This window comes from Lepisma saccharinum, chromosome 26, assembly GCF_977018435.1.
Source record: "Lepisma saccharinum chromosome 26, izLepSacc3.1, whole genome shotgun sequence".
Taxonomy (NCBI): Eukaryota; Metazoa; Arthropoda; class Insecta; order Zygentoma; family Lepismatidae; genus Lepisma; species Lepisma saccharinum.
The window spans coordinates 33,072,223-33,100,066 of record NC_139254.1 but is presented as its reverse complement, the minus strand read 5'-3'; the positions used below and the strand labels follow the sequence as shown (position 1 = coordinate 33,100,066).

The window sequence follows — 27,844 nt, the reverse complement described above, 5'->3', positions numbered from 1 at the left end:
ATTTGTTCTACTGGCCGTGGCAATTGCTTGATAGCACCTCTCAGAATCATTACATTTGATGATGATTCTGCTGTTCCGATTGATCTGCTCTTAATTGAAGGGGATGATACACGCCATTATACTCTGATACAAAATCTTGAAGCTTTAGTCAGAACACAACTAGACAAAACTCATAAAATATTCAAGTTGTGCAGAAGATGTTTAATTGTATTTGATGGTAGAAAAATGGTGAATGGTGTTTGTGAAAAGAATGCAGAAATTGCTAAAAACAAGTTAATTGAGCATCTGAAATACTGTGGCAACCATAAACCTGTTCATATGGTGATGCCTAATCCAAGTGAAAATGCCAAATTCAAAAAATTTGAAGCCTTGTTGGAACACCCAGCATATATAGTCTGTGATTTTGAATCAAATCTCAAACCTCTTGCATTCTGTAGCCCAGATCCTGATGAACCTTCAATTACATCATATCAGCTACATGAACCTTCTAGTTTTTATTATGTGGTTGTACAGGATGGTGTTGTTAGTAAAGAAGATTTATACATGGGAGCAGATGCCATCAAAGAATTTGCAGATAGAATAGAAAATGAGTGCCATGACATAGCATCTAATGTCTTATTAAAATCAAAACCTATGTTGCCTTTAACAGAGAAACAGATTGAAGATTTCAACAATGCAGAAAAATGCCCGGTATGTGATTCTGAATTTTCAGATACAAATATCAAGGTACATCACCATTCTCATACAGATGGTAAATTCTTAATGGCCCTGTGTAATAGCTGTAATATTAAGATCCAGAGACCAAAATTTGTCCCTATATTTTGCCATGGTGCATCCAATTATGATTTTCATCATCTGATCAGGTACGAGGGGTTTGACAAGCAGAATTTAAATATTTTAGCTGAAAATAATGAAAAATACATTGCCATTAGCAAAATAATTAAAGTTAATGGTGTTCCTATTCACTTAAGATTTCTTGATTCTTACAGAATTTTATCGGCTAGCCTGGCTACACTGGCCACTCAATTATCTGATGATCAATTCAAAATCACATGTGCTTTGTTTCCAAATCAGGACCTGAAATTAATTAGGCGGAACGGTGTATATCCATATGATTATGTTACAGATTTTTCTAAATTTGATAAGTGTTCTCTGCCACCACAACAAGAGTTTTACAGCAAAATCAGAGGATCTGGAATCACTGATGAAGATTATCACCATGCCCAGTTGATGTGGAACAATTTAAAATGCCAGACATTTGGTGATTATCACAAGGCTTATTTAAAACTTTATGTGACCCTCTTAGCTGATATACTGCAGGCATTCAGAAAATCTTCCATGCAAAATTATAAGCTGGATCCAATGTATTTTTACAGTGCTCCGGGCCTAGCATGGTCTGCAATGTTTTTAAACACTAAAATGCAATTGGATCTGATCCAGGATCAAGATATGTATCTGTTTATGGAACAATGTATAAGAGGAGGCATGGTGCAATGTTCTCAGAGATATGCCAGAGCAAATAACAAATATATTCCTGATTATGATCCAGCACTGTCATCAAATTATATACTGTATGTAGATGCCAACAGCCTCTATGGTTATGCCATGATGAAAAAACTGCCATATGCAGGGCTTGAGTGGGTCGAAGATTTCAATATTTAAGATCTTAAGGATTTTGATGACAGTAACTATGGCCTGTTATTAGAGGTTGATCTGACAATTCCTGATGATTTACACAACATATTTTCTGATCTGCCCCCAATTCCCGAGGTTAAGTGATCACCTGGCTCTAAACAGAAGAAATTGATGATGAATCTAGAGCCGAAACAGGATTATGTCATATATTACAAAAACCTCCAGTTCCTGATGAAACATGGTGTTCAAGTGACCAAAATTGGAAAAGTTTTGAGGTTCAGGCACTCAAGATGGTTGAAACCATATATTGATACAAACACAGAGCTTCGAACATCTGCATTGAGCCAATTTGATAAAACTTTGTTTAAATTGATGGTCAATTCAGTGTATGGCAAAACAATTGAAAATGTCAGAAAACATATTGATGTTAAAATAATTACTGACCCCAACCGGAGCAAAAAATTGATTGGAAAGCCTAACTTCAATTACAGAAGAATTTATGATGAGAATATGGCACTTTTCAACATGAAAAAAACAAAGATTAAGTTTGATAAGCCTATTTATGTAGGGGCTGTGGTATTGGAATTGGCCAAATTACACATGTTAAAATTGTTTTATAATATGTTGAAGCCTTTTTATAAGAATCGTGTAAAACTGATGTACATGGACACAGATAGTTTTGTTCTTGATATTCAAACAGAAGATGTTTATCAAGATATAGCACAGCCTGAATTGTTTAAATATTTTGATACCACTGAACATTCAAAAATTAAACACCACAACAAAAAGGTGCCTGGCAAGTTAAAAGGTGAGACATTTGGTGATGTTATTGTTTCATTTGCTGGGTTAAGGGCCAAGATGTACAGTTTTGAAACATGTAGTGGCGCTATTGCCAAAATGGCCAAGGGCATTGGCAGAGTAATTGTGGACAAAGAGCTTGAATTTGAAGATTACAAAAATTGCCTCAAATCATGTAGCACAATCAGAACATCAGAATCCAGAATTCAGAGTGTGGATCACTTGTTGACTAGCAATATTGTAAGAAAAGTGGCTCTGGATCCACATGATGATAAGAGATGTATTTTATCATGTGGCATACATACTTTACCATGGGGTCATTGTGATTTGAAAAGTGGCAAACAATGCCCAATTACAGAGCATGATTTGAAATAAATAAACATGCCTATGAACTTATTTGGGTTCAAAAAACAGGCTATTATGGACCTGCCAACAGCACAACCCTCTTCTGATATAATATCTAAACTAAGTGCTTTGTTAATTATTCATCTGAACAGCATACTTACAGATGTTGATGATGAAACAGGTAACATATTTAACAATAATTTAAATCATTACCAATTACCTGTAGGTGGTCAATTGCAATTTATTACAACCCCTGAGGGTAATGTCAAGATTTTAGTAGGGAGAAATATTTATAGAATTAAGCACTCAAACATGATTTCTGGCACTGTATATACTGTTTCTGCTGGTGACTGCTTATATATTGAGGTCCCTGGATCCTATGACAAGCTTATACCTTTTTTTATAGAATTAAGAATTAGATATTCAATAATAAATAACCACTAAAACAAAAATGCCTAATGATATATTTGGCCATACAAGACATGAAGATCACAGTGATGAGATTCTGATGCTTGATGTCAGAGTCAAGAAATTAAGAAGTGATTTACAAGCTTTACAAACCACACTCAATGCCAGTCTTCAACTAGAAATTACAAATTTACAATCACAATGCATGGACCCTCTTCTTAAAATTGATTCTGAACTCAAATGATTGCTTCAGAAATATACTGATCTGGCAACATTGGATAATTTTCAAAGTTTAGAAGAAGCTGTAGCAGCTCTTCAAACCAAATTTAAGACCCAGGCCACCAACTCTGAGCAATTGAAACAGCAATTGGAAGAGCAGATAAATAATGTCCAGGCACAGCTCCAAACAATTGTCAAAAGCATAAAATCACAAGAAGATTTTGATCTAGTAATTTCCACTCTAAAAGAACAGATTCAATCACTCCAAATACCTAATCTGGACCCCTTGAACAATGCCATAGCCGAGGTTAAGGAAAAAATTGAGACACTTGAAAATTTTATGAACAACTTGCCATCTTCTGATGCTTTGAGTGCAATAACTCGGAGTGTTGCCAACATTAAGCTGCAACTTGAAACATATGAAGATTTTGAAAAAATTCAAAGTACTATAACCCATCTTGAGGGTACAATAGCAGCAGTGCAAAGTGATTTGACAAATGTACAAGAATCCCAGCTGCCTGGTATTGTAGACACACTTGTCAGTGTCCAGCAACAGATCACAAAGCTTGAAAACCTCAACACTGAATCTGAGCTATCTGATTTTCATCACTTGATCGATGATATCCAAACAAAACTTGAAATTTTACAGCAATCAACACCCACTCAGGCAGATATAGCCCTGCTCCAAAATGCTATGCAAAATGTGGCTGATGCTTCTGAATTAAATAATGTGAAATTGGCACTTGAATCATTGCAAAATACTGTAACAAATCTGCCTACATCACAGGAACTTAAAAATATTAAGAGAGCAGTGAATCGCATATTGAAATCAGAAGATATCAAGAATATCCAGACAGAGATCAAACAACTTACTCAGACAGTGGCCACTCTACCAACTAATCAACATATTAATGAACTGCATGCCCTGTTTGAGGATATCAGAAGACAGGTCCATGATCTTACTGCTCAAAATTCAAAATTGGGAGTTATTGAAAATTTACAGCAAATTGTAGCTAATATCAAGCAACAGCTAGGGACCATGGAATCCAATCAAGCAAATGCTCTCTGTCTGTTTTTGCCACCCAGCTACAAGAAATTGTGCAACAATACAAGAAACTTGTTGTGGACATAAAAATCAAGCCAGGCCATGATGATGTTGTTAGGACCATCAATGAGCACCTTGAATCTGTAACAAGCAGATTGCTTACAGCAGAAAAAGAAATAACCGGCATAATTGAGAATACAAAACATACAGTAATTCTTAAATTGTACAGCATCCCCAACAAAGAATATGATTCACCATTTACACCAGGTGGCAAAATATATATGCTGTCCCCTGCACAATTTTATTACCAGTTTTTTGTTGGGGGCACACTGAGACCAATCAAGATCAAATATTGGCTTCAACCACAGGCACACCACTACCCCATCTTATCAATAACAAATGCTGACAACAAACCAAAAATCACCAGTGTAGAATTAGAGGATTTTTCAGATCCCAATACATTAGAAACATCTTTTGCTGAAGATGATGGCTCTCTGGAATTTCATATACAAATAGGAGACAAATTATATTTAGAAAATCCTGTAGTATCAGCTGCTGAACACCCCATAGTTGCAATATTCTTGTTTTCATATTATGTCTAGACAAATTATTGTTGATGAATTACACAGACAAGCCAGACATAATTATAAGAGACTGCCAGTAGTCACAAAAGGCATAGATGATTTATGGCAGAGCGACTTGATTGAGATGGCAAGTGGACAGCTGAAAAACTTAGACAAAATCAACAAGGGCTACAAGTATCTACTCACTGTAATAGACACATTTTCAAAATTTGCCTGGGCTGTGCCACTCAAATCCAAGACTGGAAAATGTGTTACAGAAGCCATCAGGACAATCATCAATCAGAGTGGAAGATGACCGCGCTATTTGCAAACAGATAATGGCAAAGAATTTTATAATTCTGTGTTCCAACAATTTATTAAAAGCCAGTCAATACAACATTATTCGAGTTACAGTGATCTCGAGGCCTCAATTGTAGAGAGATTCAACAAAATCCTAAAAAATCTTATGTATAAACAATTTACACTTCAAGGTAATTATAAATGGCTTAATATTCTTCCAGAACTTCTACATAAATATAACAACTCGGTCCATTCCACAATCAACATGAAACCCTCTGAAGTAACTTCATCTGATGAGCAAAAATTGATCAGGACTGTTTATTATCCTAGATACCAGCCAACAACAAGAAAGGCCAAATACAAGGTGGGTGATCAAGTAAGAATCAGCAAATATAAGCACTTATTCAAAAGAGGCTTTACAAGAAACTGGAGCACTGAATTATTTACAGTGGTTCAAATTAAACCTGGGACCCTTAACACATATATAATAAAGGACCACCGAGGAGAAATTCTCAAAGGCCGGTTCTATGAAGAAGAACTCAACAAAACTAAACAGCCTGACACGTATCTCATAGAAAAAATCATCCGCAGAAAAGGCATCAAGTTATTTGTCAAATGGCTAGGACTTCCAGAACACAGCTGGATCGATGCAGACAAAGTGATAATATGAGCACATGGGATGTTATAAAAAGGCTGCCAGAACCTGAACAGCAGATTAAGAGAAATGGCAAGTTGCTGCCTGAAAATATTGGATGTCTTATTGTTGGGCCATCAGCTTGTGGTAAAACTACACTAATGATTGATAATTTTTTATTGGCACCCAACTGGTTAGACTGGAAAAACAGGCACTTGTATGTCTTCTCTAAGAGCTTGGAACAATTAAATAATCAGCAGCTGATGAAGCTATATGATGGATTGGATATAGCCCCTTTTGAACCAGATGTTACGCCACTTCATGAATGTCTCGATAATTCTGTTGTTGTGTTTGATGACATTATACTGGATAATCAAAACAAGGTTAGAAATTTTCTTTTTATACAGGGGCGACACAAAAACATTGATTGTTTCTACCTGGCACAGACTTTTTCTAAAATTCCGAAGCAGCTGATCCGAGACAACAGCAATTTTATATTTGTGTTTCATCAAGATCATACCAACCTCAAGCACATACATGATGAATATGTAGGTGGGGAATTGAGCTACAATGATTTTTCCAAGTTTTGCAGTAGGTGCTGGAACCAGGACAGTTATGGGTTTGTCACAATTGATATGACAAGAAAACCCAATAATGGCAAATACAGAAATAAAATCAACAATTTTCTAGACATTGAAACATATATAAATAACCATGAAAAGGCCAATCATTGATGATCTTAAATTAAGAGATTATCTTGAAAAAAAAAAAAAGATTTAAGGGATGGAAATCACAGAACCGAGGAATTTATGAACAACACAAACAAACAGAACAGCCTATTATTGATGCTATTAGTGAATTAGGTAAAAATATCAAAACTGTTACAGGGCAAAATCAAAATTTGATCACAGAGCTTGTACCTGTAGCTGCAAGGAACATATTAGATTATACAATCACCCCACTTTCCAGTATACATACACCTAGTCCTGTTGCTCCTCGAAGAATTGAAGCTACTCAGGATCCTATTGAATTGGGTCTTCTTGCTCAAAAATATTTAAGCACACCTAAAGACAACAAAGATGAGGTCTTTGGCTTATATGCTGACACAGAGCGTGATGGTAGCATCATACATAGAATGGGCAATTTCAGAGTAACATTTATGGGAGATGATCTAATTGTATATTCAGAATCTCATCTTGGAGAAAGAGGTGGTTTTGTTAAGTATCTCGGAACACCTGGATTGTGAGAACTGATGACTAGGAAAAGGCCTGGCAGCTATACAGATCAAGACTATGAGCACTACAAAGAAATATTAATAAAATCAGATGCTCTATACCAGAACAATGATCCCACACAAAAAAGAGTGAAGTCTAGCAGTGGAGCAAAATACAACAATTTAATCGAGCCCATATGGTCACAAATTAAGACAGGCAGTGGAATCAAACAATACAACACCCTGCTTAAAGAATTTGTCTGGGTTGATGATGTCAGGAAACTTGTAGACAGGTTATTGGTGATAGCTGGGGAGGAAAATGCTGGCAACCACAATTTTTACAATGAAAAGGTTGGAATTATGGACATGATAAGCACAAAATTGTCTAATTTTATAGTGAATGACACTAAGTTGATTGGATATCTTATAAAAATTATTAATACTCTACCACCTAAATTTTGGAATATTTCTGAGGGTCGGGGGTTGGTTAATGACATTATAAACAAGCTGCCATTTGAACTACACATCCCAGGCTATCAGTATTGTGGTCCCGGTACAAAATTGGACCATAGATTAAACAGAGGGGATCCTGGTGTTAATCCCCTAGATGCTGCTTGTAGAGACCATGACATAGCATACAACACACATTCTGATCTTGACAAGAGACATGTTGCAGACAAAAAATTAGAAGAGGCTGCATTTGGTAGATTTGTAAGCAAAGATGCTTCTTTGAGTGAGAGAATAGCAGCATTGGGGACCACCATGGCTATGAACACCAAACAAAAACTGGGGTGGGGGCTGTGAATATGTATATAATAAACCTACAATAAAGGCTAAGGGTGTTATGTATCAAATACCTTATGCAGGTCTTAAATCTCTTAAAACTATTGATAGTCTTTTAACCAAAAAGCAGCGGAAGAAAAAAAATTCTTGTCTTGCAAAGGGCCATGGTATGAAATTGTTGCTTAGTACCCCCCAAATAAAAAAAATTACAACAATCTAGAAAAAAATCACATGTGGGGGGTTTCATATTTACTATCCCGGCCATCTTAGCAGCACTTGGGGCTATGGGGAGCTTGGCTGTGGGATCAGCTGCCATAGCAAAAACAGTAATAGATGCCAAGAAGAATAAGGCAGTATTAGATGAATTGAAGCGCCATAACCTGGCCATGGAGAAACAAGGCAAAGGTGTTAAGAGAGCCATGAATAAGTTTAAAAAAAACAAGAGCCGCTTACAAACCAAGATATTGAAGCTTTAATCAAGCCACTGGGCATCAAAAATTTTAGAGGTGTGTACATGTCTGATTCTTTACCAGAACAACCACTCAACAAAGAGTGTGGCATTGTTAATTTGGATAAGTACAAAAATCAGGGCACTCACTGGATCTGTTATCTTAAATATTTAAAAAATAAGGCATTTGTGTTTGATTCATTTGGAGGTGTTCCACCTGAAAATTTAATAAAATATCTAAAATCAGCTAATCTTTATTACAATAATGCCCGTGTTCAAAATTTCAAAGATGTTAATTGTGGACATTTGTGTTTATCTGTTCTTAGATATATGTCTCAAATAAATAAACCATCAATTGAAGATTTTCAAAAAGCCTTGTGGTATTTAAAACATCATGGGGGTATTCCATCTCACCAGCCAAAATTCAATATTGAAACTCAAATTACATGATGATATAGTGTATCCCAAAACAATAGCTCTCAGAGCATTTTATGGCATGTACTTGATCCCTAATATTACACACCACAACAACAAAATTGCAGTAGGGGATCAAAAAATTGTCATCACTCCAGGGCAATATAATCTGTCCACTCTAAATGCTCAATTACCCAGAGGTATAGTATTAACTCAAAATTCTGTCACTCACAGAGTAGAGATTGTATCTGCTACAGAAACAGTGGATCTGGGTACTATAGGAGAGCTGTTAGGCTTTGAGAACAACACAAAACTTGAACCAGCCATCAAACACACTGCTATTAATATACCTAAATTCTTAGCCATAGAGACTCTGAATATTCACTGTAATGTGGCTGAGGGTATGATCACCAAATCAAATGGCATAGGCACTCACAAACAAACTGGCATCATTGCAACATTTAAACCTAATTCTGAATTTATGGAGCCAATCATCTACACTCCATCCCCAACATTATATTTTCCTGTGTGCCATAATAGAATAGATAACATTGAATTGATGGTCACTAATGAAAAAGAAGAATTAGTTGATTTTGCTGGAGCCACAACAACTGCAATCATAGAGATTAATATTTAAATAAAAATACATACAAAAAAATGGAAAATATTGAGAGTTATGAGCTACAATCATTCCCCCCAAACAGGAGGACATTTGCAAATTTAAATCAACCCAACACAGAGATTGAGGTTGATCTTGATGTAGGGAATGCCTTTATACACCCCCACAGAGCAGATCTTTACATCAAATTTGATGTTGTAAAGCTCGATGGAACAGATTATCCGGCAAATTCAAATATAAGATTGGTAGACAATTTTGTGCCGCATCTGTTCTCTGAAATTGAGATCAGAAAGCATGGTGTTGTTATAAACAGAGTGGATTATCCCGGCATTACCTCCACAGCTTTGGCAACACTAAAATTATCCAAAACCGAGGCTTCTTACTACAAAATAGGTGGATTTGAGGCTGGTGATAAAATTATATCTAAGAGCCAAACAGTGCTGTTCCCCATGCGCCTGTTACCAGGATTCTTCTCAGATTACAAAGATATTATGTGGAAGGGTGGTTTAAGAATCACATTTAGAAGAGCTGCCAATGATAATAATGCTATGATGAATTACAGCACATTAAACTCTACAGGGGAAGCTTTGCTCAATACCCTACCTGATGAAGGCAAATGCATTATTCAGACTATGGAGCTAAGAATCCCAGTTGTTGAATATGAAGCCAGTTATGCTCTTAAATACAAAGCAGATATCCTAAAAAACCCACAGGTACCTTTACAATTTTATACATATCAATGTGTACAGAAGCCTGCCACTGGTACTTATTATGAGTTTGATGCTACAAATTCATTCTCCAGTATACAATATGACATGCCGGATTTTGTGGTTATACTGTTTCAGACTGGAAGACACAATAATCAGGAAAAAAATTCAAGTAGATTTGATAACTGCAACATCATGAACATATATCTTAAAAATGGCAGAAATGAGGTATTCCCTAGAGAAAATTATAATTTAGACATGTCCAAGGATGATTTCCTTAAATTATATGAAGCATTTACAGCATACAAAAGGGTCACTACTGGCAATACTGACATGTATTACACACCAGATGAATTCAAAGCACAGAGACCCATGTTTGTCATCAACACTTCAAAAAGGAAAGAAGTTGTGGTTAATGACAGGACAAACATTAAAATTATCTGTGAATTCCACAATACACTCCCTGATGACACCATATGTAGTGTTATTCTCATAGGTGAAAAATCATATGTTTATGATGTAAGAAATGAGAGAGTCACAGAGCAATTCTAGAAGAGCTCTGCTTATTACCGGACCGGAAGTAAATATAAATGGGTGTGGGTGGGTGAGAGTGACTTTTTGCCTTAGTTTTTAAGTGTAGCCAAAACAATATCAAGAAGAGGCATATTTTTGACAAGTTTATGGACAACAAACTGAGAGATGTAGCTTTTACACACATGGGCAAATCTGTCTGAGGGGAGTTCTTCTTTTCTACACTAGAATTCAAAATTCTTTAGATTTAAATATGTACACACATGGCCGATTGGGCTATATGCCCCCTCTTGACATAATTTTAAGTGTGGGCAAATCGTGGCATATGAACTCTTCTTTTCTACACTAGGATTCAAAATTCTTAGAATTAAGAGCATATCACACTTGAAGAATTGGGGAATAAGGGCATCTTGGCATAATTTTAAGTGTGGGCAATTTAATCAAATAACCTCTTCTTTTCTACGCTATAAGTGCACTTATAGGTCAAATCATACTACTGAATATCAAATTTCAAGAAAACGTATTTCACTCAAATTTGATATTTCTAGTCTGTTCTGGAAATACACAAAAAAATGCAATTTTAGAGCCGATATATTTTAAAGTTTTTTTTTATCTTAGTAGCAAACGTTACAGACATGAACTACATTGTTTATAATTTTGTTCAATATAAAATTATATTCATGCTATTTTATTCGATTGATTCAGTGCGACTAAATGAACGTAACAGAAAATTCCAGTTTGTCAGTTTCCCAAACACCCGAGATGAAGAGCCGAGCTTTATTATTCATGAAAAGAATATTCTTGGTGAGACACAGATTCCCTTCAAATTTAGTTCACGACTTGACGACTTGTAAAAATAACAATATTAACATATCGTAACTACATTAAATAGCTTTGTATTAGCCACGTTATTATTTTTATCAGTTGAGCTTTAAACACTCGTATCAACAATCGTAGCACAAGACTGCTACAGTTACGAATTCATAAATTACTTACAGAATTAAGTGCTCTTTCTCTGTTGAACTTTCTGGTTCTAAGAAATGCTAGAAGAAATGCGTCGTCCAATCTTGTGTGTAAATTTTCCAATGCTGAAAAATAATGGAACTTTCATAATTTAGTCGTAAACTAATGCTTTTCAATCAATTAATGTACCTTTGGTGTTTAGAAAACTTTCAAATATCCTCTTGAGGATATATTTGTATATGTATGTGATATAACGTCTATAACTAAAATAAGAATAGCTATACTCTATAATGTGATAGAAATGAATAGATGGTAGAGTAAAGAAAGCGAACATTATAAGCAACTTTGGAAATAATACACAGTTTAATGAAATTGTATTGAAAAATGTGATCTCCAGAAAGCGTTCAATTTCTAGATATTATAATTATTATTATAACTATTATTTTTGTTGATTATTGGTCTAAGTTTCTCGCAATTCTCGAGCTAACTATTTTTTGACATTCCATTCTTGCTAATATCTGTTTTCTCTAGTTATCACATTGTTTGGTTACTTACATAGGCCACAGGAACGTATCATTTTTAAAAGTTCTAGATTTTAGTATATAAAGGTAAAGGTAAAGTAAAAGGTAAAGTGTTCCCCTGTGCATAGCACCACGCCATGAAGGCGTATACGGGGTGTGGGGGTAACGCCCCACACTTTCTTGATCCGCCTTTACCCCCCAGGGTTTCCCCCAGGTACCCATGTTATTCGACGCTGGGTGTGCGCCGGGGCCGCTTCCACCGTTAGAAAAGTTCCCGGATTTGAACCGGCCGGGGATCGAACCCGGGACCTTTAGCATGGTAGTCAGACGCGTTACCGACTGAGCCACCGCGGCCACGGTGGATTTTAGTATATGCAGACAAATATTGTATACTATATAACATTTTATACCTGAAAGGAAAGATGCAATATCCAAAGAGGATTTCCCCGTATCCGCTTCCTAAATATCACCTTAAGTATTTGTTTAGTACAGCTTCAAATATTTCAACTGTTTAGAGTATCATACATACATTTTGCCCATTTTTTTAAATGTCTTCTTGGAGACGTAAGCTCAAAGACACTTTATTATTCTATTTTTAGCAGAACACTTTTATTTAAGACGTATCAGTTACTCACCTCTGGTTGTAGACCATTTATTACCACAAGTTGGGCTCTATTAGAGTATAAATTACGCTATTAGCCACGCTACTTAAATATTATTAAGTTTAGTTTTTCAACCATTACTTGTTATATTAAAAACACCTATGTTATACCATTTCATGGGAAATAGTTCTAGCCACAACAAACAAGCATGCTACAACTCAGGGGGTGCTCGTTGTTAGGCAGTACGTATGCATTACGTCATCTGGGAGGATCGGGTTTTGGGATGCTCGTTGCTATGTGCAGTACGTATGCGCAGTCGTCCATAGATGCATTACGTCATCTGGGAAGAATTGAGTTTGGTGCGGGGCATATTTAGCTACTAACACGTCGTAAAAATTAGAACAAGCAGGTTGTTGATTTTGTAGCGTTCAATTTATTTTTATTGTATTTTTGTACTTGTAGACTGCAATCATGTCTAATTGTGCTGTAGCAAGCTATGAAAACTATAACCAGGAAACTAAAGGAACTGACATAAAAATAGATTTCCAGTCGATAATTGCGTAAGTCAACAGTGGATTCATGCTTGTAGACGAAATGTAAAAAATGCAAGTGTGCAGTGCCAATTATTGTGAAGAAGACTATATGCGAGATCTAAAAGCAGAACTTCTGTATTTTCCACCAAAGAACGTGCTGAAGCCAACTGCAGTGCCATCACTAAAATTACACCCAATTACTTTAGTACCAAATAATCGAGGTAATGGTGTAGTTCTCCTAAACACTTATCTTCACAATATGATTCGCTTGTAAGACGTGTTGATAAGGTTTGCAGAGATGTACGCTACGAAAGACATGCAATAAGGAGACGTGCCCTAAACAGACTAAAGACTATGCTGCCAAAAAGGAGAAAAATATATAGACGAAGGTATATATACAAACTGCAAGCAATGTTTCCTTGTTGGAAAACATATTCGATCGTTTACAAAGGAGAAACACACGTCTGCATAACGAAGCAAATAAATTAAAGATTACAAACAACCTCTTTCAACCTGCTTTAACTAAATAAAGAAGTTCAAAATCTACAACGTAACATAACCGACAGTACTACAAGAAAAGCCATCAATATCTTGAAAATGTGTTCAACTAGTGTGAAGTACGTAGTGAGCCTAACTGATTTGGTATGTACATTTTATATAAATCGGATTCATAATTACCAACAAATTCATTTATTTAACACAAACGGATGTTGATTGTGATTTGAATGTTCACATTATTGTGAAAAACGTTGTCGGAAATGTGTATTTCGAAGATCGCGTATTGACTTTCACGCTATTGGAAATGAAATTCACTTACATCTTCAATTCGAGTTACATAGCGTTGTATGCACGATGGTAAATATTGCATGAGTGAATATTACACCCATTATTGAAAATTATGCAACTTTTTTTAATTTTGGTATATTACAAATACATTGTGGATAAATTTGTACCCTTGTACTCAATATAAACCAATGAATGTTACATTATTTGTATGTAGTACATTTCTGTCAAAAAGAGCAAGATCTATGATTAATGTAATGCAAGTTACTTCGTTAATGTACAAATGTGTGTCGCATATCGGCTTTGGAGTATATTTTCCGGTTATACAACTCAGACACACATGTAAATGTGGACAAAGTCCTTTAACGAATAATCATTCGTACACTTGCACGGTCAATCATTGTGAGTTCATGTAACTTTTCTCCCCTTTTTTTTTTTTTGTTTAATTAAACAAAGAACTAAGATATTTTCATGGATATTCTCAAAGCGTTTCATTTACCGTGTGATCATAAATCTAATTCTATAGGCTTGAATTAGTAGGTTAAGACATTTAAGTTTGATGTTCCCAGCACTCATCAAGTATTTCGAGTAGGTTAAGTTAGTTAAATTAGTACTTGCACCATTTACCTCGTCTTCTGCACGCGTGTGTATGAAAAGTTCTTAATACGAAAGATATATTTTTGAGAACTATGACAACGATAACTTGCAGCCAAATTTGAACGAGAGAAATTTAAAATATCTGCAAATTACAAACTGGAATTGCCTTTCCGAAATCTGAAACTACTATCTTACAAACTACTTTGTCATTCTTCCTCCACATAAAACTTTCCAAAAAAATTTTGCATGTGGAACTTTGATCCGTAAATTATTGTACAGTAAATAAATATATTAAGAAGGTTGGGGATTTGGAGAAAGTTTCAAATGCAAAGTAAATTATTATCTAGATTGTATATTTGCTTCTTTCACTTGATAATTTGAAAAATAAAGTTACATTATGGAGAACGGTAAAGATTGGATTTTAAGTATATCAGTATTATTTTCATACTTTCTGATATTATGTAAAATTTGAAATGGTCTTAGAAATGATTGCAACGTTCTGAATTATTAAGAAGGAACAATTCAGTTAGAGAACTAAATATTAGGCTTTTGTAGTGTGTTGTGTTAAATGTTGTAAATTGATTATACCGGACTACTATCGGATTAAAAATTACGGATATTCAAGTTTGGACTCCAAATAAAAGTTAACCAGTAGAACCACATAGAAACGAGTTACATCAAAATTCAGCTTATTCAATTCTGTGTCAATCTATAGTTACCATTTTTTTTTCCTTTCGTTTATGCCTTCTATTTTTATTGTCGTGGAAACAAAATAGGATTTTTTTTTAGTTTGGCAAACTATTGCTCTTTGAAATTCTATAAATGAAGAACGGGTATTTTTTATTAACCGATTATATATTATATAATTTATTTACTTATTATCCAAACTCTAATATCCATAATTTATAATCAGATAGTACTCCTGTGACGTTCTGTGAGGTCCGTAGTACCTCGAAGGCCCTTAGTCAATCTCCGTGGGGAGTTGTTAGAACAACGCACTACGACACCAGGGGTCCCGGGTTCGAATTCAATCGGGTAAGACATTGATTTGTCCTTAATGGGAAAATTGAAAATTTAGTAAATGTGATAGTATATGTGGAAATAAAGATTGATTTATTGATTTGCTTTATTTTACTTCGCTTCTTGTGCCACTTTTGGCTAATAACCGAAGGGGCACCGAGCATAACCGACCATCCTATATGACGTCACGCGCTCGTGCATGATCGGCAATTTTCGGATGGCGCTACTTTATGTATTAAGTTACCTTGGCTACAACTAGACTGTATTCCAAAAACAACATTTAAACACAGAAAATTTAATTTAATTTCTAAATATGCTCACAATGAATAATAGGTACGATTTGTTTTCTTCAATTGAATAATACAAAGAACAGTACACTTACACCTACACTTTTCCTATTCTTACGCTGCCTGTCTCGATTTGAATCTCAAAATGTGTGGTATATAACACATATATTTAATGTGTCATGAAAAACGTTTTACAACGTATTTAAGGCAAAAACTATCCTCAATTAGATTTTTATGTTTCTTTTCTACGTTTAGACGCATACTCAAAATAGCCACTAGTGGATAAATTTCATATTAATATGAGTTTATTGTATTGTATTGTATGGCCGCGGTGGCTCAGCCACAGTCTCGTTCGGGACGCGGTAGCGAGCAGACGTGTGCGTGACTACTCCCGCTGCGAGTTCCGTGAGTTAGCTTCCTTACGCGACTAGCGTTCGTCTTGGTGAAAATTCAGTGAGTAAAATGGTTCTGAAACGCGTGAATACGTTGAAATTGAACTTTCAAACAGTAACACGGAAACCCACTACATTGGATCTTCACCGATGGATCAGCGAGACCTTAAAAGTTACTCCAGAGCAGGTACTAAGTATTGAAATCGACATGTATCATAAGTGTGTATATTTAAAACTGTTATCGAAAGTACTGTGTGAGCAATTGTTATTCAAGTCTGGTGGTATCTACAAATATACTGATGTGGACGGTGATTACGAAATAGAAGTGACTTGGGCAGATCGCGATTATGTGACGGTGAGAATACATGTTGTGCCAATCGAATTAAGTGACGACCAAATACGAACAGTGTTAGCACAATTCGGGACGATAATCTCACCACTGATAGACGAGAAGTATTCCGATCAGCATATATACCAAGTCCGGACAGGTAGAAAACTTGCGAAGATGACCTTGACAAAGGCTATCCCGTCATACATTACGATAAGTGGATCACGCTATTGGGTTACCTATAATGGACAGGAAAAAACGTGCGCCATTTGCGATTCCCCATCACACTACGCCAATAGCTGTAACGAGCGTCGCCCTAGGGACACCAGAGCAACCGCGACGGTATCCAGTTTCGCGACAGCCCAAAGGGCGAATCTGGTTAGGACTGCCGTCAGCCAAGTACCAGTTAGTGACCGAGGACCGAAGTATCAACCCTCTGTCCTCTTACTCCCCAGTGCCGAGAATAGCGACACCAACGAAACCCCCTCGACAAAGTCTCTCCAGACCGCCAATGAGTCAAATGAAAAAGATGACCTTGTGCAACCAGGTGTTCTACAGGGACAAAGGAAGGAATAGAAAATGAAGATGCGCCATCCACATCCCCAACCCCTATTGAACAACCTTTGGAGGTTTCCCCCAATTTGACAGACAAAATGTTCGCTGAGAGTGAATTTACATCAGTCAACACACGACGATCCCGGTCCAGATCAACAACGAGAGGAGGCAACCCCTCATCCGACCATATGACACTGAGGCCAAAAAAGAAGAAAAAGGGTGAAATGGTAAGTAGATCAACAGTTGTAAGCAATGATTCCTCAAGTGCCGATAATATTGGAAATACTCCTACCTCTGACTTAGATGCCCAAAACCCAGCAATATTAGGGGCAGTAATGGAAGATCAAAGTGACATGGAGGTGACCCCCGACCCATCTCGTGACTGAGAAAGTGATGTTCTCCCCTAGGGTAGCAAGTGGAAAAGTGTGGAATATGAAACGATTTTAAGTGTAAACATACAACATGTTAACGAGAGTAGTCAATCTGTTTTTCCCCCTCATCATAAACATAGTTATGAATACAACTGTTAGAGTAGCGACTGTGAACATAAATAAGTTAAGTTCCCCGACGAAACAACGCGCTTTAGGGGATTTCCTAGTACAATCCTCAGTGGATGTTGCTCTTCTGCAGGAAGTGTGTGTAACTCAGCTTGAATTACCAGCCCAGTATATGTCATATCTAAACCCCACGTGTCAATCACAAGGAACGGCTTTAGTAGTCAAACAAGGTTTGCCGATTTACACATTATTCAGCATCCATCTGGCCGTATTATAGGTACAACATTAGCAAACATTTGGTTATTCAACATATATGCTCCGTCTGGAAATACAAACCGTCAATTGCAAAATGAGTTTTTTGGTACTGATGTAGCAGCAGAATTACAAGGGGGGAAAGAGCATATAATATGTGCAGGTGACTTTAATTGTGTTTTATATCCACAGGATCAACGGCCTGGTTTCTCCACGTCTCATACTTTACAAAAAATAGTTCACGGTTTTAATTTTGTGGATGTTTGGATTGCTAAGCATAATAGAAAATCAGGGTATACATATTTTCGAGACAACTGTGCATCACGTTTAGATCGTTTCTATGTCACTCCCAAATTAAGTCAAAATGTGACATCAATACAACTCACTCCCACGTGTTTTTCCGACCATTTAGCTTTAATTATGTGGATAAATTTGGATATCCCTCAGGTTCCGAAAGGGTACGGATATTGGAAATTGAATACTTCTATTCTTCTAGAGCCAAATTTTAAAAATGCGTTTCATGAACAGTGGAAAAAATGGGAAATTGATCTAGAGAAAAAGACAGATATTATAGGTTGGTGGGAAAAAGTTTTAAAACCTGGCATTAAAAAATTTTGTATTCAATTTTGCCAAGAACGATCCAAAGATTGGAATCTCAAATATAACTTCTATTACAATGTGTTGCGGGAGCTTACTAAAGACGCAACGAATGGTAAACCAGTGCAAACAGAGATAAAGCAAATCCAAGCCACACTATTACGTATGCATTCTCAGAAACGTAATGGTGTCAAAGTTAGGAGCAGACTTCCCCATTTAGATCGCCATGAAACCGTATCTCTCGCTCATGTTATACAAGAGAGAAAAAACGCGAAGAGACAACAAATTGGTACAGTTCAAATGGACGATGGACGTGAGTATACAAAACATTCAGACATTAAGAAAGTAATTTATGACCATTATAGTAATCTCTATTCGAACAAAAGAACTTATGGTAATGCAAATGCTGACGAATTTTTTGGAAATATTCCAACAGTGTTTCATGATACTGATAGAGATGTTTTAGACAATATCTTCACTATGGAAGAAGTACATAAAGCAGTAATGGGGGGAAACCTTTCTCCTCCCCTGGAATTGATGGACTTCCCACTGCTCTCTTTCAAACTTTTTGGAATTTGATGGGGAAAACAATAACAAAATGGGTAAATGCAGTTTCTAGGAATCACATCACTGGTAAAACATCAAATACTGGTGTTATTGTATTAGTGCCTAAAATAGCGCAACCAAAGAAAGTGTCTCAGTATCGTCCCATAACTCTACTGTGTGCAGATTACAAAATATTTTCTCGGTGTATGATGCAACGGCTGACTCCTTATGCTGAACAATTAGTTGGCAAGATGCAATATTGTTACGGTGAACACAAAAATATATATGGTGTGTTGCAAACACTCCGTGAAGTAATTGCGAGTTCAAACTCCAACTCTGCTAATGTCAATCACGCAATTTTAGCTGTAGATTTCCAACATGCTTTCGACTCTGTTAATCATGAACATATGTTCAATGTTTTTGGTAAACTTGGCCTAGGAGGTAATTTTCTAAATGCCTTACAAGGTTTGTACAAACACGCAGAATCCAAAATTCAAATCAATGGATTCTTAACGAATCCCTTCCCAGTGTGTGCAGGGGTTCGACAGGGAGATCCTCTCTCTATGTTGATTTTTTGTGTCTCGCTCATGCCTTTGTTAATATCTTTAGAAAAGGAAATATCTGGTATTACAATTAGCAATCAAAATATTAAAGTATTGTCATATGCTGATGATGTCACTATTTTAGTTCAGTCTCAGACTGACAAAAAAGTTATATATGAACAAATGGAGAAATACAAACCGATTTCAGGTTTAACGCTAAATTATGAAAAAACTCGTATGATGTATTTAAATTCTACAAATCAAAACAGATCTCAAGAAAATTTTCAAGTGGTTCCAAAACTTAAAATACTGGGAATAATATTTACTAGGTCAATTAGACAGATGCAGGAATTAAATTATAATATGGTAATAGGAGCTATTAAAGATGTTTTATGTAAACATAAACTTAGGAATTTAAGCTTAATATCACGTGCAGCTTTTGTAAATATGTTCGCGCTCTCCAAGGTCTGGTTCCTGGCGAAGGTTCTTCCACCAAGAAAAATAGACCTTGCGAAACTGAAGAGTGCTGTAAATTGGTTTATGTGGTCTGGACATATCCTTCGGGTTAGTCATGAAACAATGTGTCTACCTGTTGAATGTGGCGGATTAAAGTTGGTTCATGTGGCAACTAAAAGTCAAGTACTGATGATTCAGGCTAACATTGCAGCAATGATAAATCACTCAGATGGTCTGACAGGTACGATTCTAAAGCAATGTTTGAACACTATTGTGTTAGAATATCCAATTGATGTAAGCACTATTCCCAAACAGTATCAATACTTGGTAGATTCTATTGTAGAAATATGCTATACTTTGTTATTATCGGACAACTTTCAAATACCCACTGTAAAAAACATATACAAAATTAAACGTAAGAGTATGCTCCATAAATGTAAAATAATGTTGAAGAACCCTCGTGTTATTTGGAACAGAGTTTGGATAAATGTACATGCAACACATTTATCAACAAAGATACGGTCTGCATGGTATTGTATTGTTCACCAAATCTTGATAACTGGAACGCAACTTCATCGATTCCGATTAGCGGAGAATCCGCAGCGTAAATGGTGTAATGTAGATGAAAGTATAAAACATTTAATCAGTGAGTGCAAAATTAGAAAACCAACGTGGGAATATATCACAAAAATGATTAGTATAATATGCAGAACAAGCCAGATGCAAATTACGATTGATCACCTTTTGTGTCCAAGTTTTACATATTACCCGAAAACAAAGTTAAATAGTGTGCAATGGATATTAGGGAATTATGCTTTGTTTATTACTACCTATAAGAAACAGGATTTTCGTGAGAAATTTGAAATATATATGCATCAAGAATATCAGCATATTTCTTCATATGCTATGCATACTACGTATGCAAATTTTTTAACTGTTATGCATACTATGTAAATAAAACCTAAAAGGTCTGTGTTTGTATTCTGAAACTGTAAAAAGGAAATAAAGGAAATAAAAAGAAAAAAAAAGTCGGTAACGCGTCTGACTACCATGCTAAAGGTCCCGGGTTCGATCCCCGGCCGGTTCAAATCCGGGAACTTTTCTAACGATGGAAGCGGCCCCGGCGCCTACCCAGCGTCGTATAACATGGGTACCTGGGGGGTAAAGGCGGTCAGGGGCGTGGTGCTGATCACATCGCCCCCCACTCACGACCGGATCAAGAAAGTGTGGGGCGTTACCCCCACACCCCCTATACGCATTCATGGCGTGGTGCTAAGCACAGGGGAACACTTTACTTTTTTTATGAGTTTATTGTAAATCGTAATCATGTACATATCGGATTAGTTTGTAGGAAGATTTCACATACTAATGTTATATTGATTTAGGTAATACAATGAAATAGTCATTCCAAGGCGTCAAACGATAAAGACAGTCTCGGCCTCGTTTCGACGACACAAAAATCTATCTTGTTCTCGCTGTCTCTCGACAAAACACGTTGTCTTGAGGAATTTTGCAAGGTAGTCTCGTTTCTGAAAATAGTTTGTCTAACATCATTGGCACAAACCAAAAGATGTATCATTTGAGGTTCCTCCATTTAAAGATATTTCCGTTCCTAAACATTTCCCATGGTTATCTTCTATCTCCCAGAATGAAGTAGATGGTACTAAATTATTAAATTTCCAAGTCCCTGATATTGTGTTCTTGGGAGTAAGACCATCCTTACCTTGTACTTTTTCTCTAAACATTTCTATTTCCTGTGAAACAATCTTCTGATTCTCCCCTAATTCCTCTTCCGCCTGTTTGACATATTCTGGTGGCAGGTAGTTCTCATATCTTTTCTCGGTAAATTGAACTAGCATGTCTTCTGCATCAATGATAATCTCTGCTTCAGGCATTTTTGTTATCTGAAAGTAAAATATTCATTTTACGATACTAGATATATGATACATCATACATTGTTCTATATTTGTGTGTATAGTATAGATATATATATACAGGGTGTCATTTTCATGGTGCCCACGGTCCACAGAAACGTATAGAGGACATGAAAACAAACAAATTTCTCAGTAACATTTTTCTCGTTGGTACGTCGTTTCGACGCTACAGTCGTTCAAAAGAGCTTGGTTTGCCGCCTGAAGACTGGCAACCCAAAACAAGATTATATCGAATCAGTGACGTCATTTCATGCTGCGAAACAGTGCACAGCAGTGGTGCAAGGAAGACACAAACATTTTGAGAAAAATGACAGACTACCAACCTCATTATGAACTGTAAAACAAAGCGAGGAACGCGTCCAGTAGACCAAGCATCTAGGATAACACGGCCTACAAGACAGGAGACCTGCTTTCATCCCAGGGAAAGAGGGAAGTGAACCAACAATACGAAAAATTGTAGAAAATCAACGTATTCAAGATGAAATTGTAATATCTAATTTTGTCTCTTAGCCTACTCGCGGATTTTCTATTACAGGATGCGACACTGATCATATTCTCTATTGACTTGAACACTTTTCTAAAGCCTTATAAACCACAGTACAAACAGAACCATCTGCCGGGGGGAAGACTACGTACTCCAACAGTGATAATATTCGATTAATACGAATATCGATGTTTAAGCTCGACACTTGAAAAGCGAATCAACCTCTTTCATAGGAATGCAATAAATAAGAAAGCAATAATTAAAATTGTTGCGTCTTGTTTTGGACTGTGCATAGGAAATACCTAGAAAAAGTTCAAATTTCTTATAAATTTACTAAATATACATGATATTGGATCATTTTCTGGTTGCTTTTCAGGACAACAAACATCATTTTTAGTTTACATCATTTTTTATTTACATTGGAGTTTAATAATTGCAATCCACGTAATACGAAATATTAATTGTATGCAATACGATTAACAATAATTGGACCGGAATATCTTCCCTTTGTACTAATCTAACGAAATGCTCGTAACGCTGTACATTTACCACAGAAGAAATATTGTCTTGTGGAGTTACAATGAAAATTCATCGTATTGCAAATACAGAGGAAGAACATACACACATAATATTAACATGTAAGAATTTTTAAACGTTGACCGTACATGTGTTGTTTTAATTTGATTCGTCCTACGTTTACCTTGCACATTGTCTTCTGTCCATCTGACATTAAAAATCATTTACTATTGCCAAATGTTGTAAATGTGTCTAGGATTTCCTTTAAAAGAATATAACTATTCACATATGCAGGAAAATCTCATTTGTAGGATACAAGGAAGATTTATTTTCCAACTAAACTTAAATTTTATTCTACAGGGTGGCTCAATAAGTCATTTAACACCCCCAGTACAAGGCCACTGCAGCGCGCAACATGGAAATGGTGATGACCAATTGTTATCAGGCCAAGGGGGAACCACATTGACGCCACCCACACGGTCGGCGGCCATCTTGATGTCCGCCATCTTGAATTCAACTTCAGAATTTTAAATGGGAAGGGGTTCGTGCGACATATCAAAATGGGCTAGAATGTCACGAGAAATGCAATGGTGAAGGTTTTTTAGACGTATCTTTAACCAGTAGAAAGTTATGACTGAATTCTTGTACCAATTTGCTCCTTTTCGAGGTGTTAGAAAAATGTCTTAAAATTTGTTTAGCGCTTCGGTAATGCATCGAGATGAAAGTGACGTCTATGGAGAGACGTTCGCATGCCATTTCACATTATTTTAATCGGATACATCCATGAAGAGCTGTGCATTATGAATGGTTGTCGCGAACAATTTACAGTGTGACGCTTCCATTGAATTAAAAGTCCTTCACAGTGACAAGGCTAATGTTTATGTTTAACGTGTGGGTGGCGTCAATGTGGTTCCCTCTTGGCCAGATAACGATTGGTCATCGCCAATTTCAAATTCCATGCCGCAGTTACCTTGTACTGAGGGTGTTAAGTGACTTATTGAGCCACCCTGTATATGAATTTAAACTACACAAACACACAAAATGTAGAGTTTCTATCTTTACTTAGGGCGATCAAACTCAACCTGCCTGTTTTGAGACTTCTTAGAGGATGGTATGTAATGAATGAAGAAGGTAGAAGGGCAAGCTAGTGTAATTTTACACGATACTCAGTTAACGACGCATGTAAAATTTTTGAAATGAGATGTCTAAGTTAAACTCGAATACCAAATTCCCAGTTTATTCTATACTATGCTTGACATCAGAAATAAAACACATCTTTCCCAGCACCAGGCCTAATCACCAAACCAATCATCACAGAGTTCTTAAACATTCTAGGAATAGCATAAGGGGAATGCTGAGCTTTAAAATTATCCTAAATTTTGGGTTCAGAAAGTAAAATACAGACACACTAAATCTAAACTCAACTCAACTCAACTACGATTTATTGGACTTACAGCTTACATGTGGCTGTTTATGCCCAGCATACATTATAAGTACATAAGATACATTTTTAATATAAATTTTACACACAAAGTTCATAAACGCTCTTAAATACAATTTTATATAACTACATTAACTCATTCAGTAACAAAAATATATTATAATTTTATATCAGCTTTTCTCAAAAAAGCAAGTATAACATATCCAATTCTAATATCTGGAGCATACAACATTGAAGTCATATTAATAGGGAAAGGAACATTAATTTTTGACAATGTTTTGTATAAAGTCTTTCTTCTCTCTGAGTGAATTGGACATTCCAAAATAATATGATGAGCATCACCCCTTAAATCACCACAGTCACAATTCGGAGATTTTAAAATGTGTATTTTAAATAAATGATGATATGTTCTCGCGTGACCACTTCTTAGTCTATTTATTAAAACAATTGCATTTCTTGAACCTTTACAATTATAAAACCGAGGTTTTTTCCTAGTGTAATCAACATAAGGACGATAACTTTCACCAACGCTTTCTAATGCATTATTACACCATAAGTTCCATTCTTCAAAAATTTTCTTCTTAACCCTCGGCAGAAGATCTGTGTAATGCAATGGTAACTGGATTGTTTCGTTCATCTGAGCAGCTTTTTTTGCATATCTGTCTGCTTGTTCATTTCCGTAAATATTAAAGTGTGATTTTACCCACACATAATGAACTACCTTTCCATTGCTAATTAAGCTATTAGTTGCACGAATACAATTGATGACATATGTTGATATTTTAAATATTTTTTTATAATTAGATTGTATTGCTTGTAAAACACTTTGCGAATCAACTAGTATTAGAAATTTCTGTTCAGGAACTGTACCAATATAAATCAAAGCTTGATATACCGCATATATTTCTGCTGTAAATATGGATGCCTCCACTGGTAACCTAAACATTTTTGATATATTTCTTTCAGTATCATAAAGAGCTGCTCCTTCTCCACTTTCAGTTTTAGACCCATCTGTATATATATGATAAAAGTCTTCCCAAGATTCTCTAAACTCAGCTGAATGATTATATTTCGGGAAATATATATTTTGAATTGGTTGTGTGGGAAATTCTAACGAGTATACTGGCAATGTTCTTGCTATGAGTACTTGACTACATTCATGATGATATTTACTAAATAGTTGTACCCAAAGCGTAGCTGATTTATCATTGGTTATTCCTGAATCATGCAGCTCTAAAATATTTAATAAAACATCATTGAAAGGATGCCATGGTGAATGTTGAATTTTAAATAACATTTTTATAGCAATTAACTTTATCCTCACAGAAACCGAACATTCTACTGACTCCATATATACCACTACATTAGGAGTACTGTTCATTAATCCCAAACATCTTTTTAGAATTTTTCGTTGCTGGACTTCTAGTGGAGAAAGTTTTGTTACTGGAAGATTACACAAGACCATTAATCCATAATCTAATACTGCTCGATAATAATTCTTATAAAAAACATAAGCATGCTGGTAGGATGTGCTCCCCATTTGGTATTCGCCATAGCTTTAAATAAATGAAATATTTTATCGGATCTATTTTTCATCATATTCATTTGATACTGCCATGATAATGAAGCATCAAAGTATACACCTAGATATTTTACTTGTGAAACAATTGGAATTTGTAATCTCCTAGGAATAATGTTGAAAATATTTTGAAGACCCTTATGCTTAAATACTACTATTTTGGACTTTTCTAAAGATATTGATAATTTTTTCTGCTTTAACCATTCGTTAAATTCTATTAATTTATATTCAAACATTGAAAAGTCTTTTAAGTGATTGTTTGAGTCTAAATATATACATACATCATCAGCATATTGTAGAAACTGAAATGGGGAATCTATTATTGTTTTAATATCTGATAAATAAACATTAAATAATAATGGGCTAAGAGGACTTCCCTGTGGTAGTCCTTGTCCAATATATATTGGACCTACCATTTCTGAACCAAAATGAAAATAAAGTTGTCTTTTAGATAACAATTTCCATGTCATTATGAGTATACAATGTGGCACTTTTAGTAATTGTAGTTGTCTCAATAGAACAGTAATATCTACGTTGTCATATGCACTTTGAATATCAATAAAGGCTGAAAGTACTGATTGGTTTCTTTTAATAACGCTATAAATATGAGAAGATAATGTTACTAATGCATCCTGGGTTCCATAATATTTACGAAATCCCATTTGTCTGTGAGAAAATACCTTTTGACCTTCCATAAACCACTCTAATCTTTTTAATAAAAGCTTCTCGAAATTTTTTGCCAGTACGGAACTTAGAGCTATTGGGCGATATGACTGACCCAACGAAGGGTTTTTCCCTGGTTTTAGAATTGGTATAATAATTTGAGAGGTCCATGCAACGGGAATTTTACCTTGAAGAATTTCATGAATTTCATTTACAGTGATAGAGGATGTGAACCCCTTTGAGTATTTTGATGTAGATGAGAACGTGTAGAATATATTAGGAGGTTCACAGGCTGATGGAAAGGATGTAGGAATGACTTTATTAATAAAATCGGTTTTCCATTCAGTGAACAAAGGTAAAGTCCGACTTACATGTGCTTTTCTAAGTGATCTGAACTTGCGCCATATGACGTCTAATTTTGTGTTACGGTTTATTTCTTCGCAATATTTTTGCCATGAAAATCTCTTAGCCTTTATATATACTTTTCTAGATTTTGCAGTAGTTCGTTTCAAATTTATCAAAGTTGCAGGTGAAGGAGCACTTACAAATTGTTTCAATGCTTGTATTCGCTTCCTTTTTGCTTGAAAACATTCTTCATTCCACCAATCTATTTTAGGAAAATTTCGATCATATTGCGGTTTTAGTCGGGGACATGCATAATCCATAACTTGAGTTATTATATCCACAAATTTATCATATTGTACAGTATATTGGCTTTGATATTCTTTAGCTGAAAATTTTAAGTCTAAAACTGAATTATATTTCATCCAATCTGCCCTCTTTACGCTCCACTTACGAATTGTTTTTTGTTTTATTAATTTTGGAAATTTTTGAGATAATGTTAGCATGATGAAACATGGAAAATTATCACTAGTTCGTAAATCAAAGTCTATTTCCCACACAAAATCAAAACACTGATTACACTGGTCTACATATGAAATATTTTTTTTCTGCTGACTTAGATATTTTAACTGATTCTATATAATTTGAGGTCGCTGATTCCAAATATGTAGTCAGAAAAAGTGTATCACGTCACACTTTTTCACAAATCACATTTGAAAATTTTCACAGTATTATAATACTGGGCTAAACTC

The 27,844-nt window shown here is 35.6% G+C and overlaps 1 protein-coding gene across 1 annotated transcript in view; it reads right to left on the bottom strand.

Annotated features, from left to right (window-relative positions):
* Window positions 1–27,844, bottom strand: part of LOC145979617 (retinaldehyde-binding protein 1-like) — a 48,124-nt gene that overhangs the window by 4,368 nt on the left and 15,912 nt on the right. The window contains exons 2-3 of the mRNA XM_083112582.1: window positions 21,857–22,037; window positions 11,659–11,750 (exon numbers count right to left, since the gene is read on the bottom strand). Coding sequence (XP_082968708.1) covers window positions 11,659–11,750; window positions 21,857–22,028 — 264 coding nt within the window. The 5' untranslated portion in view covers window positions 22,029–22,037. The remainder of the gene's footprint in view (window positions 1–11,658; window positions 11,751–21,856; window positions 22,038–27,844) is intronic.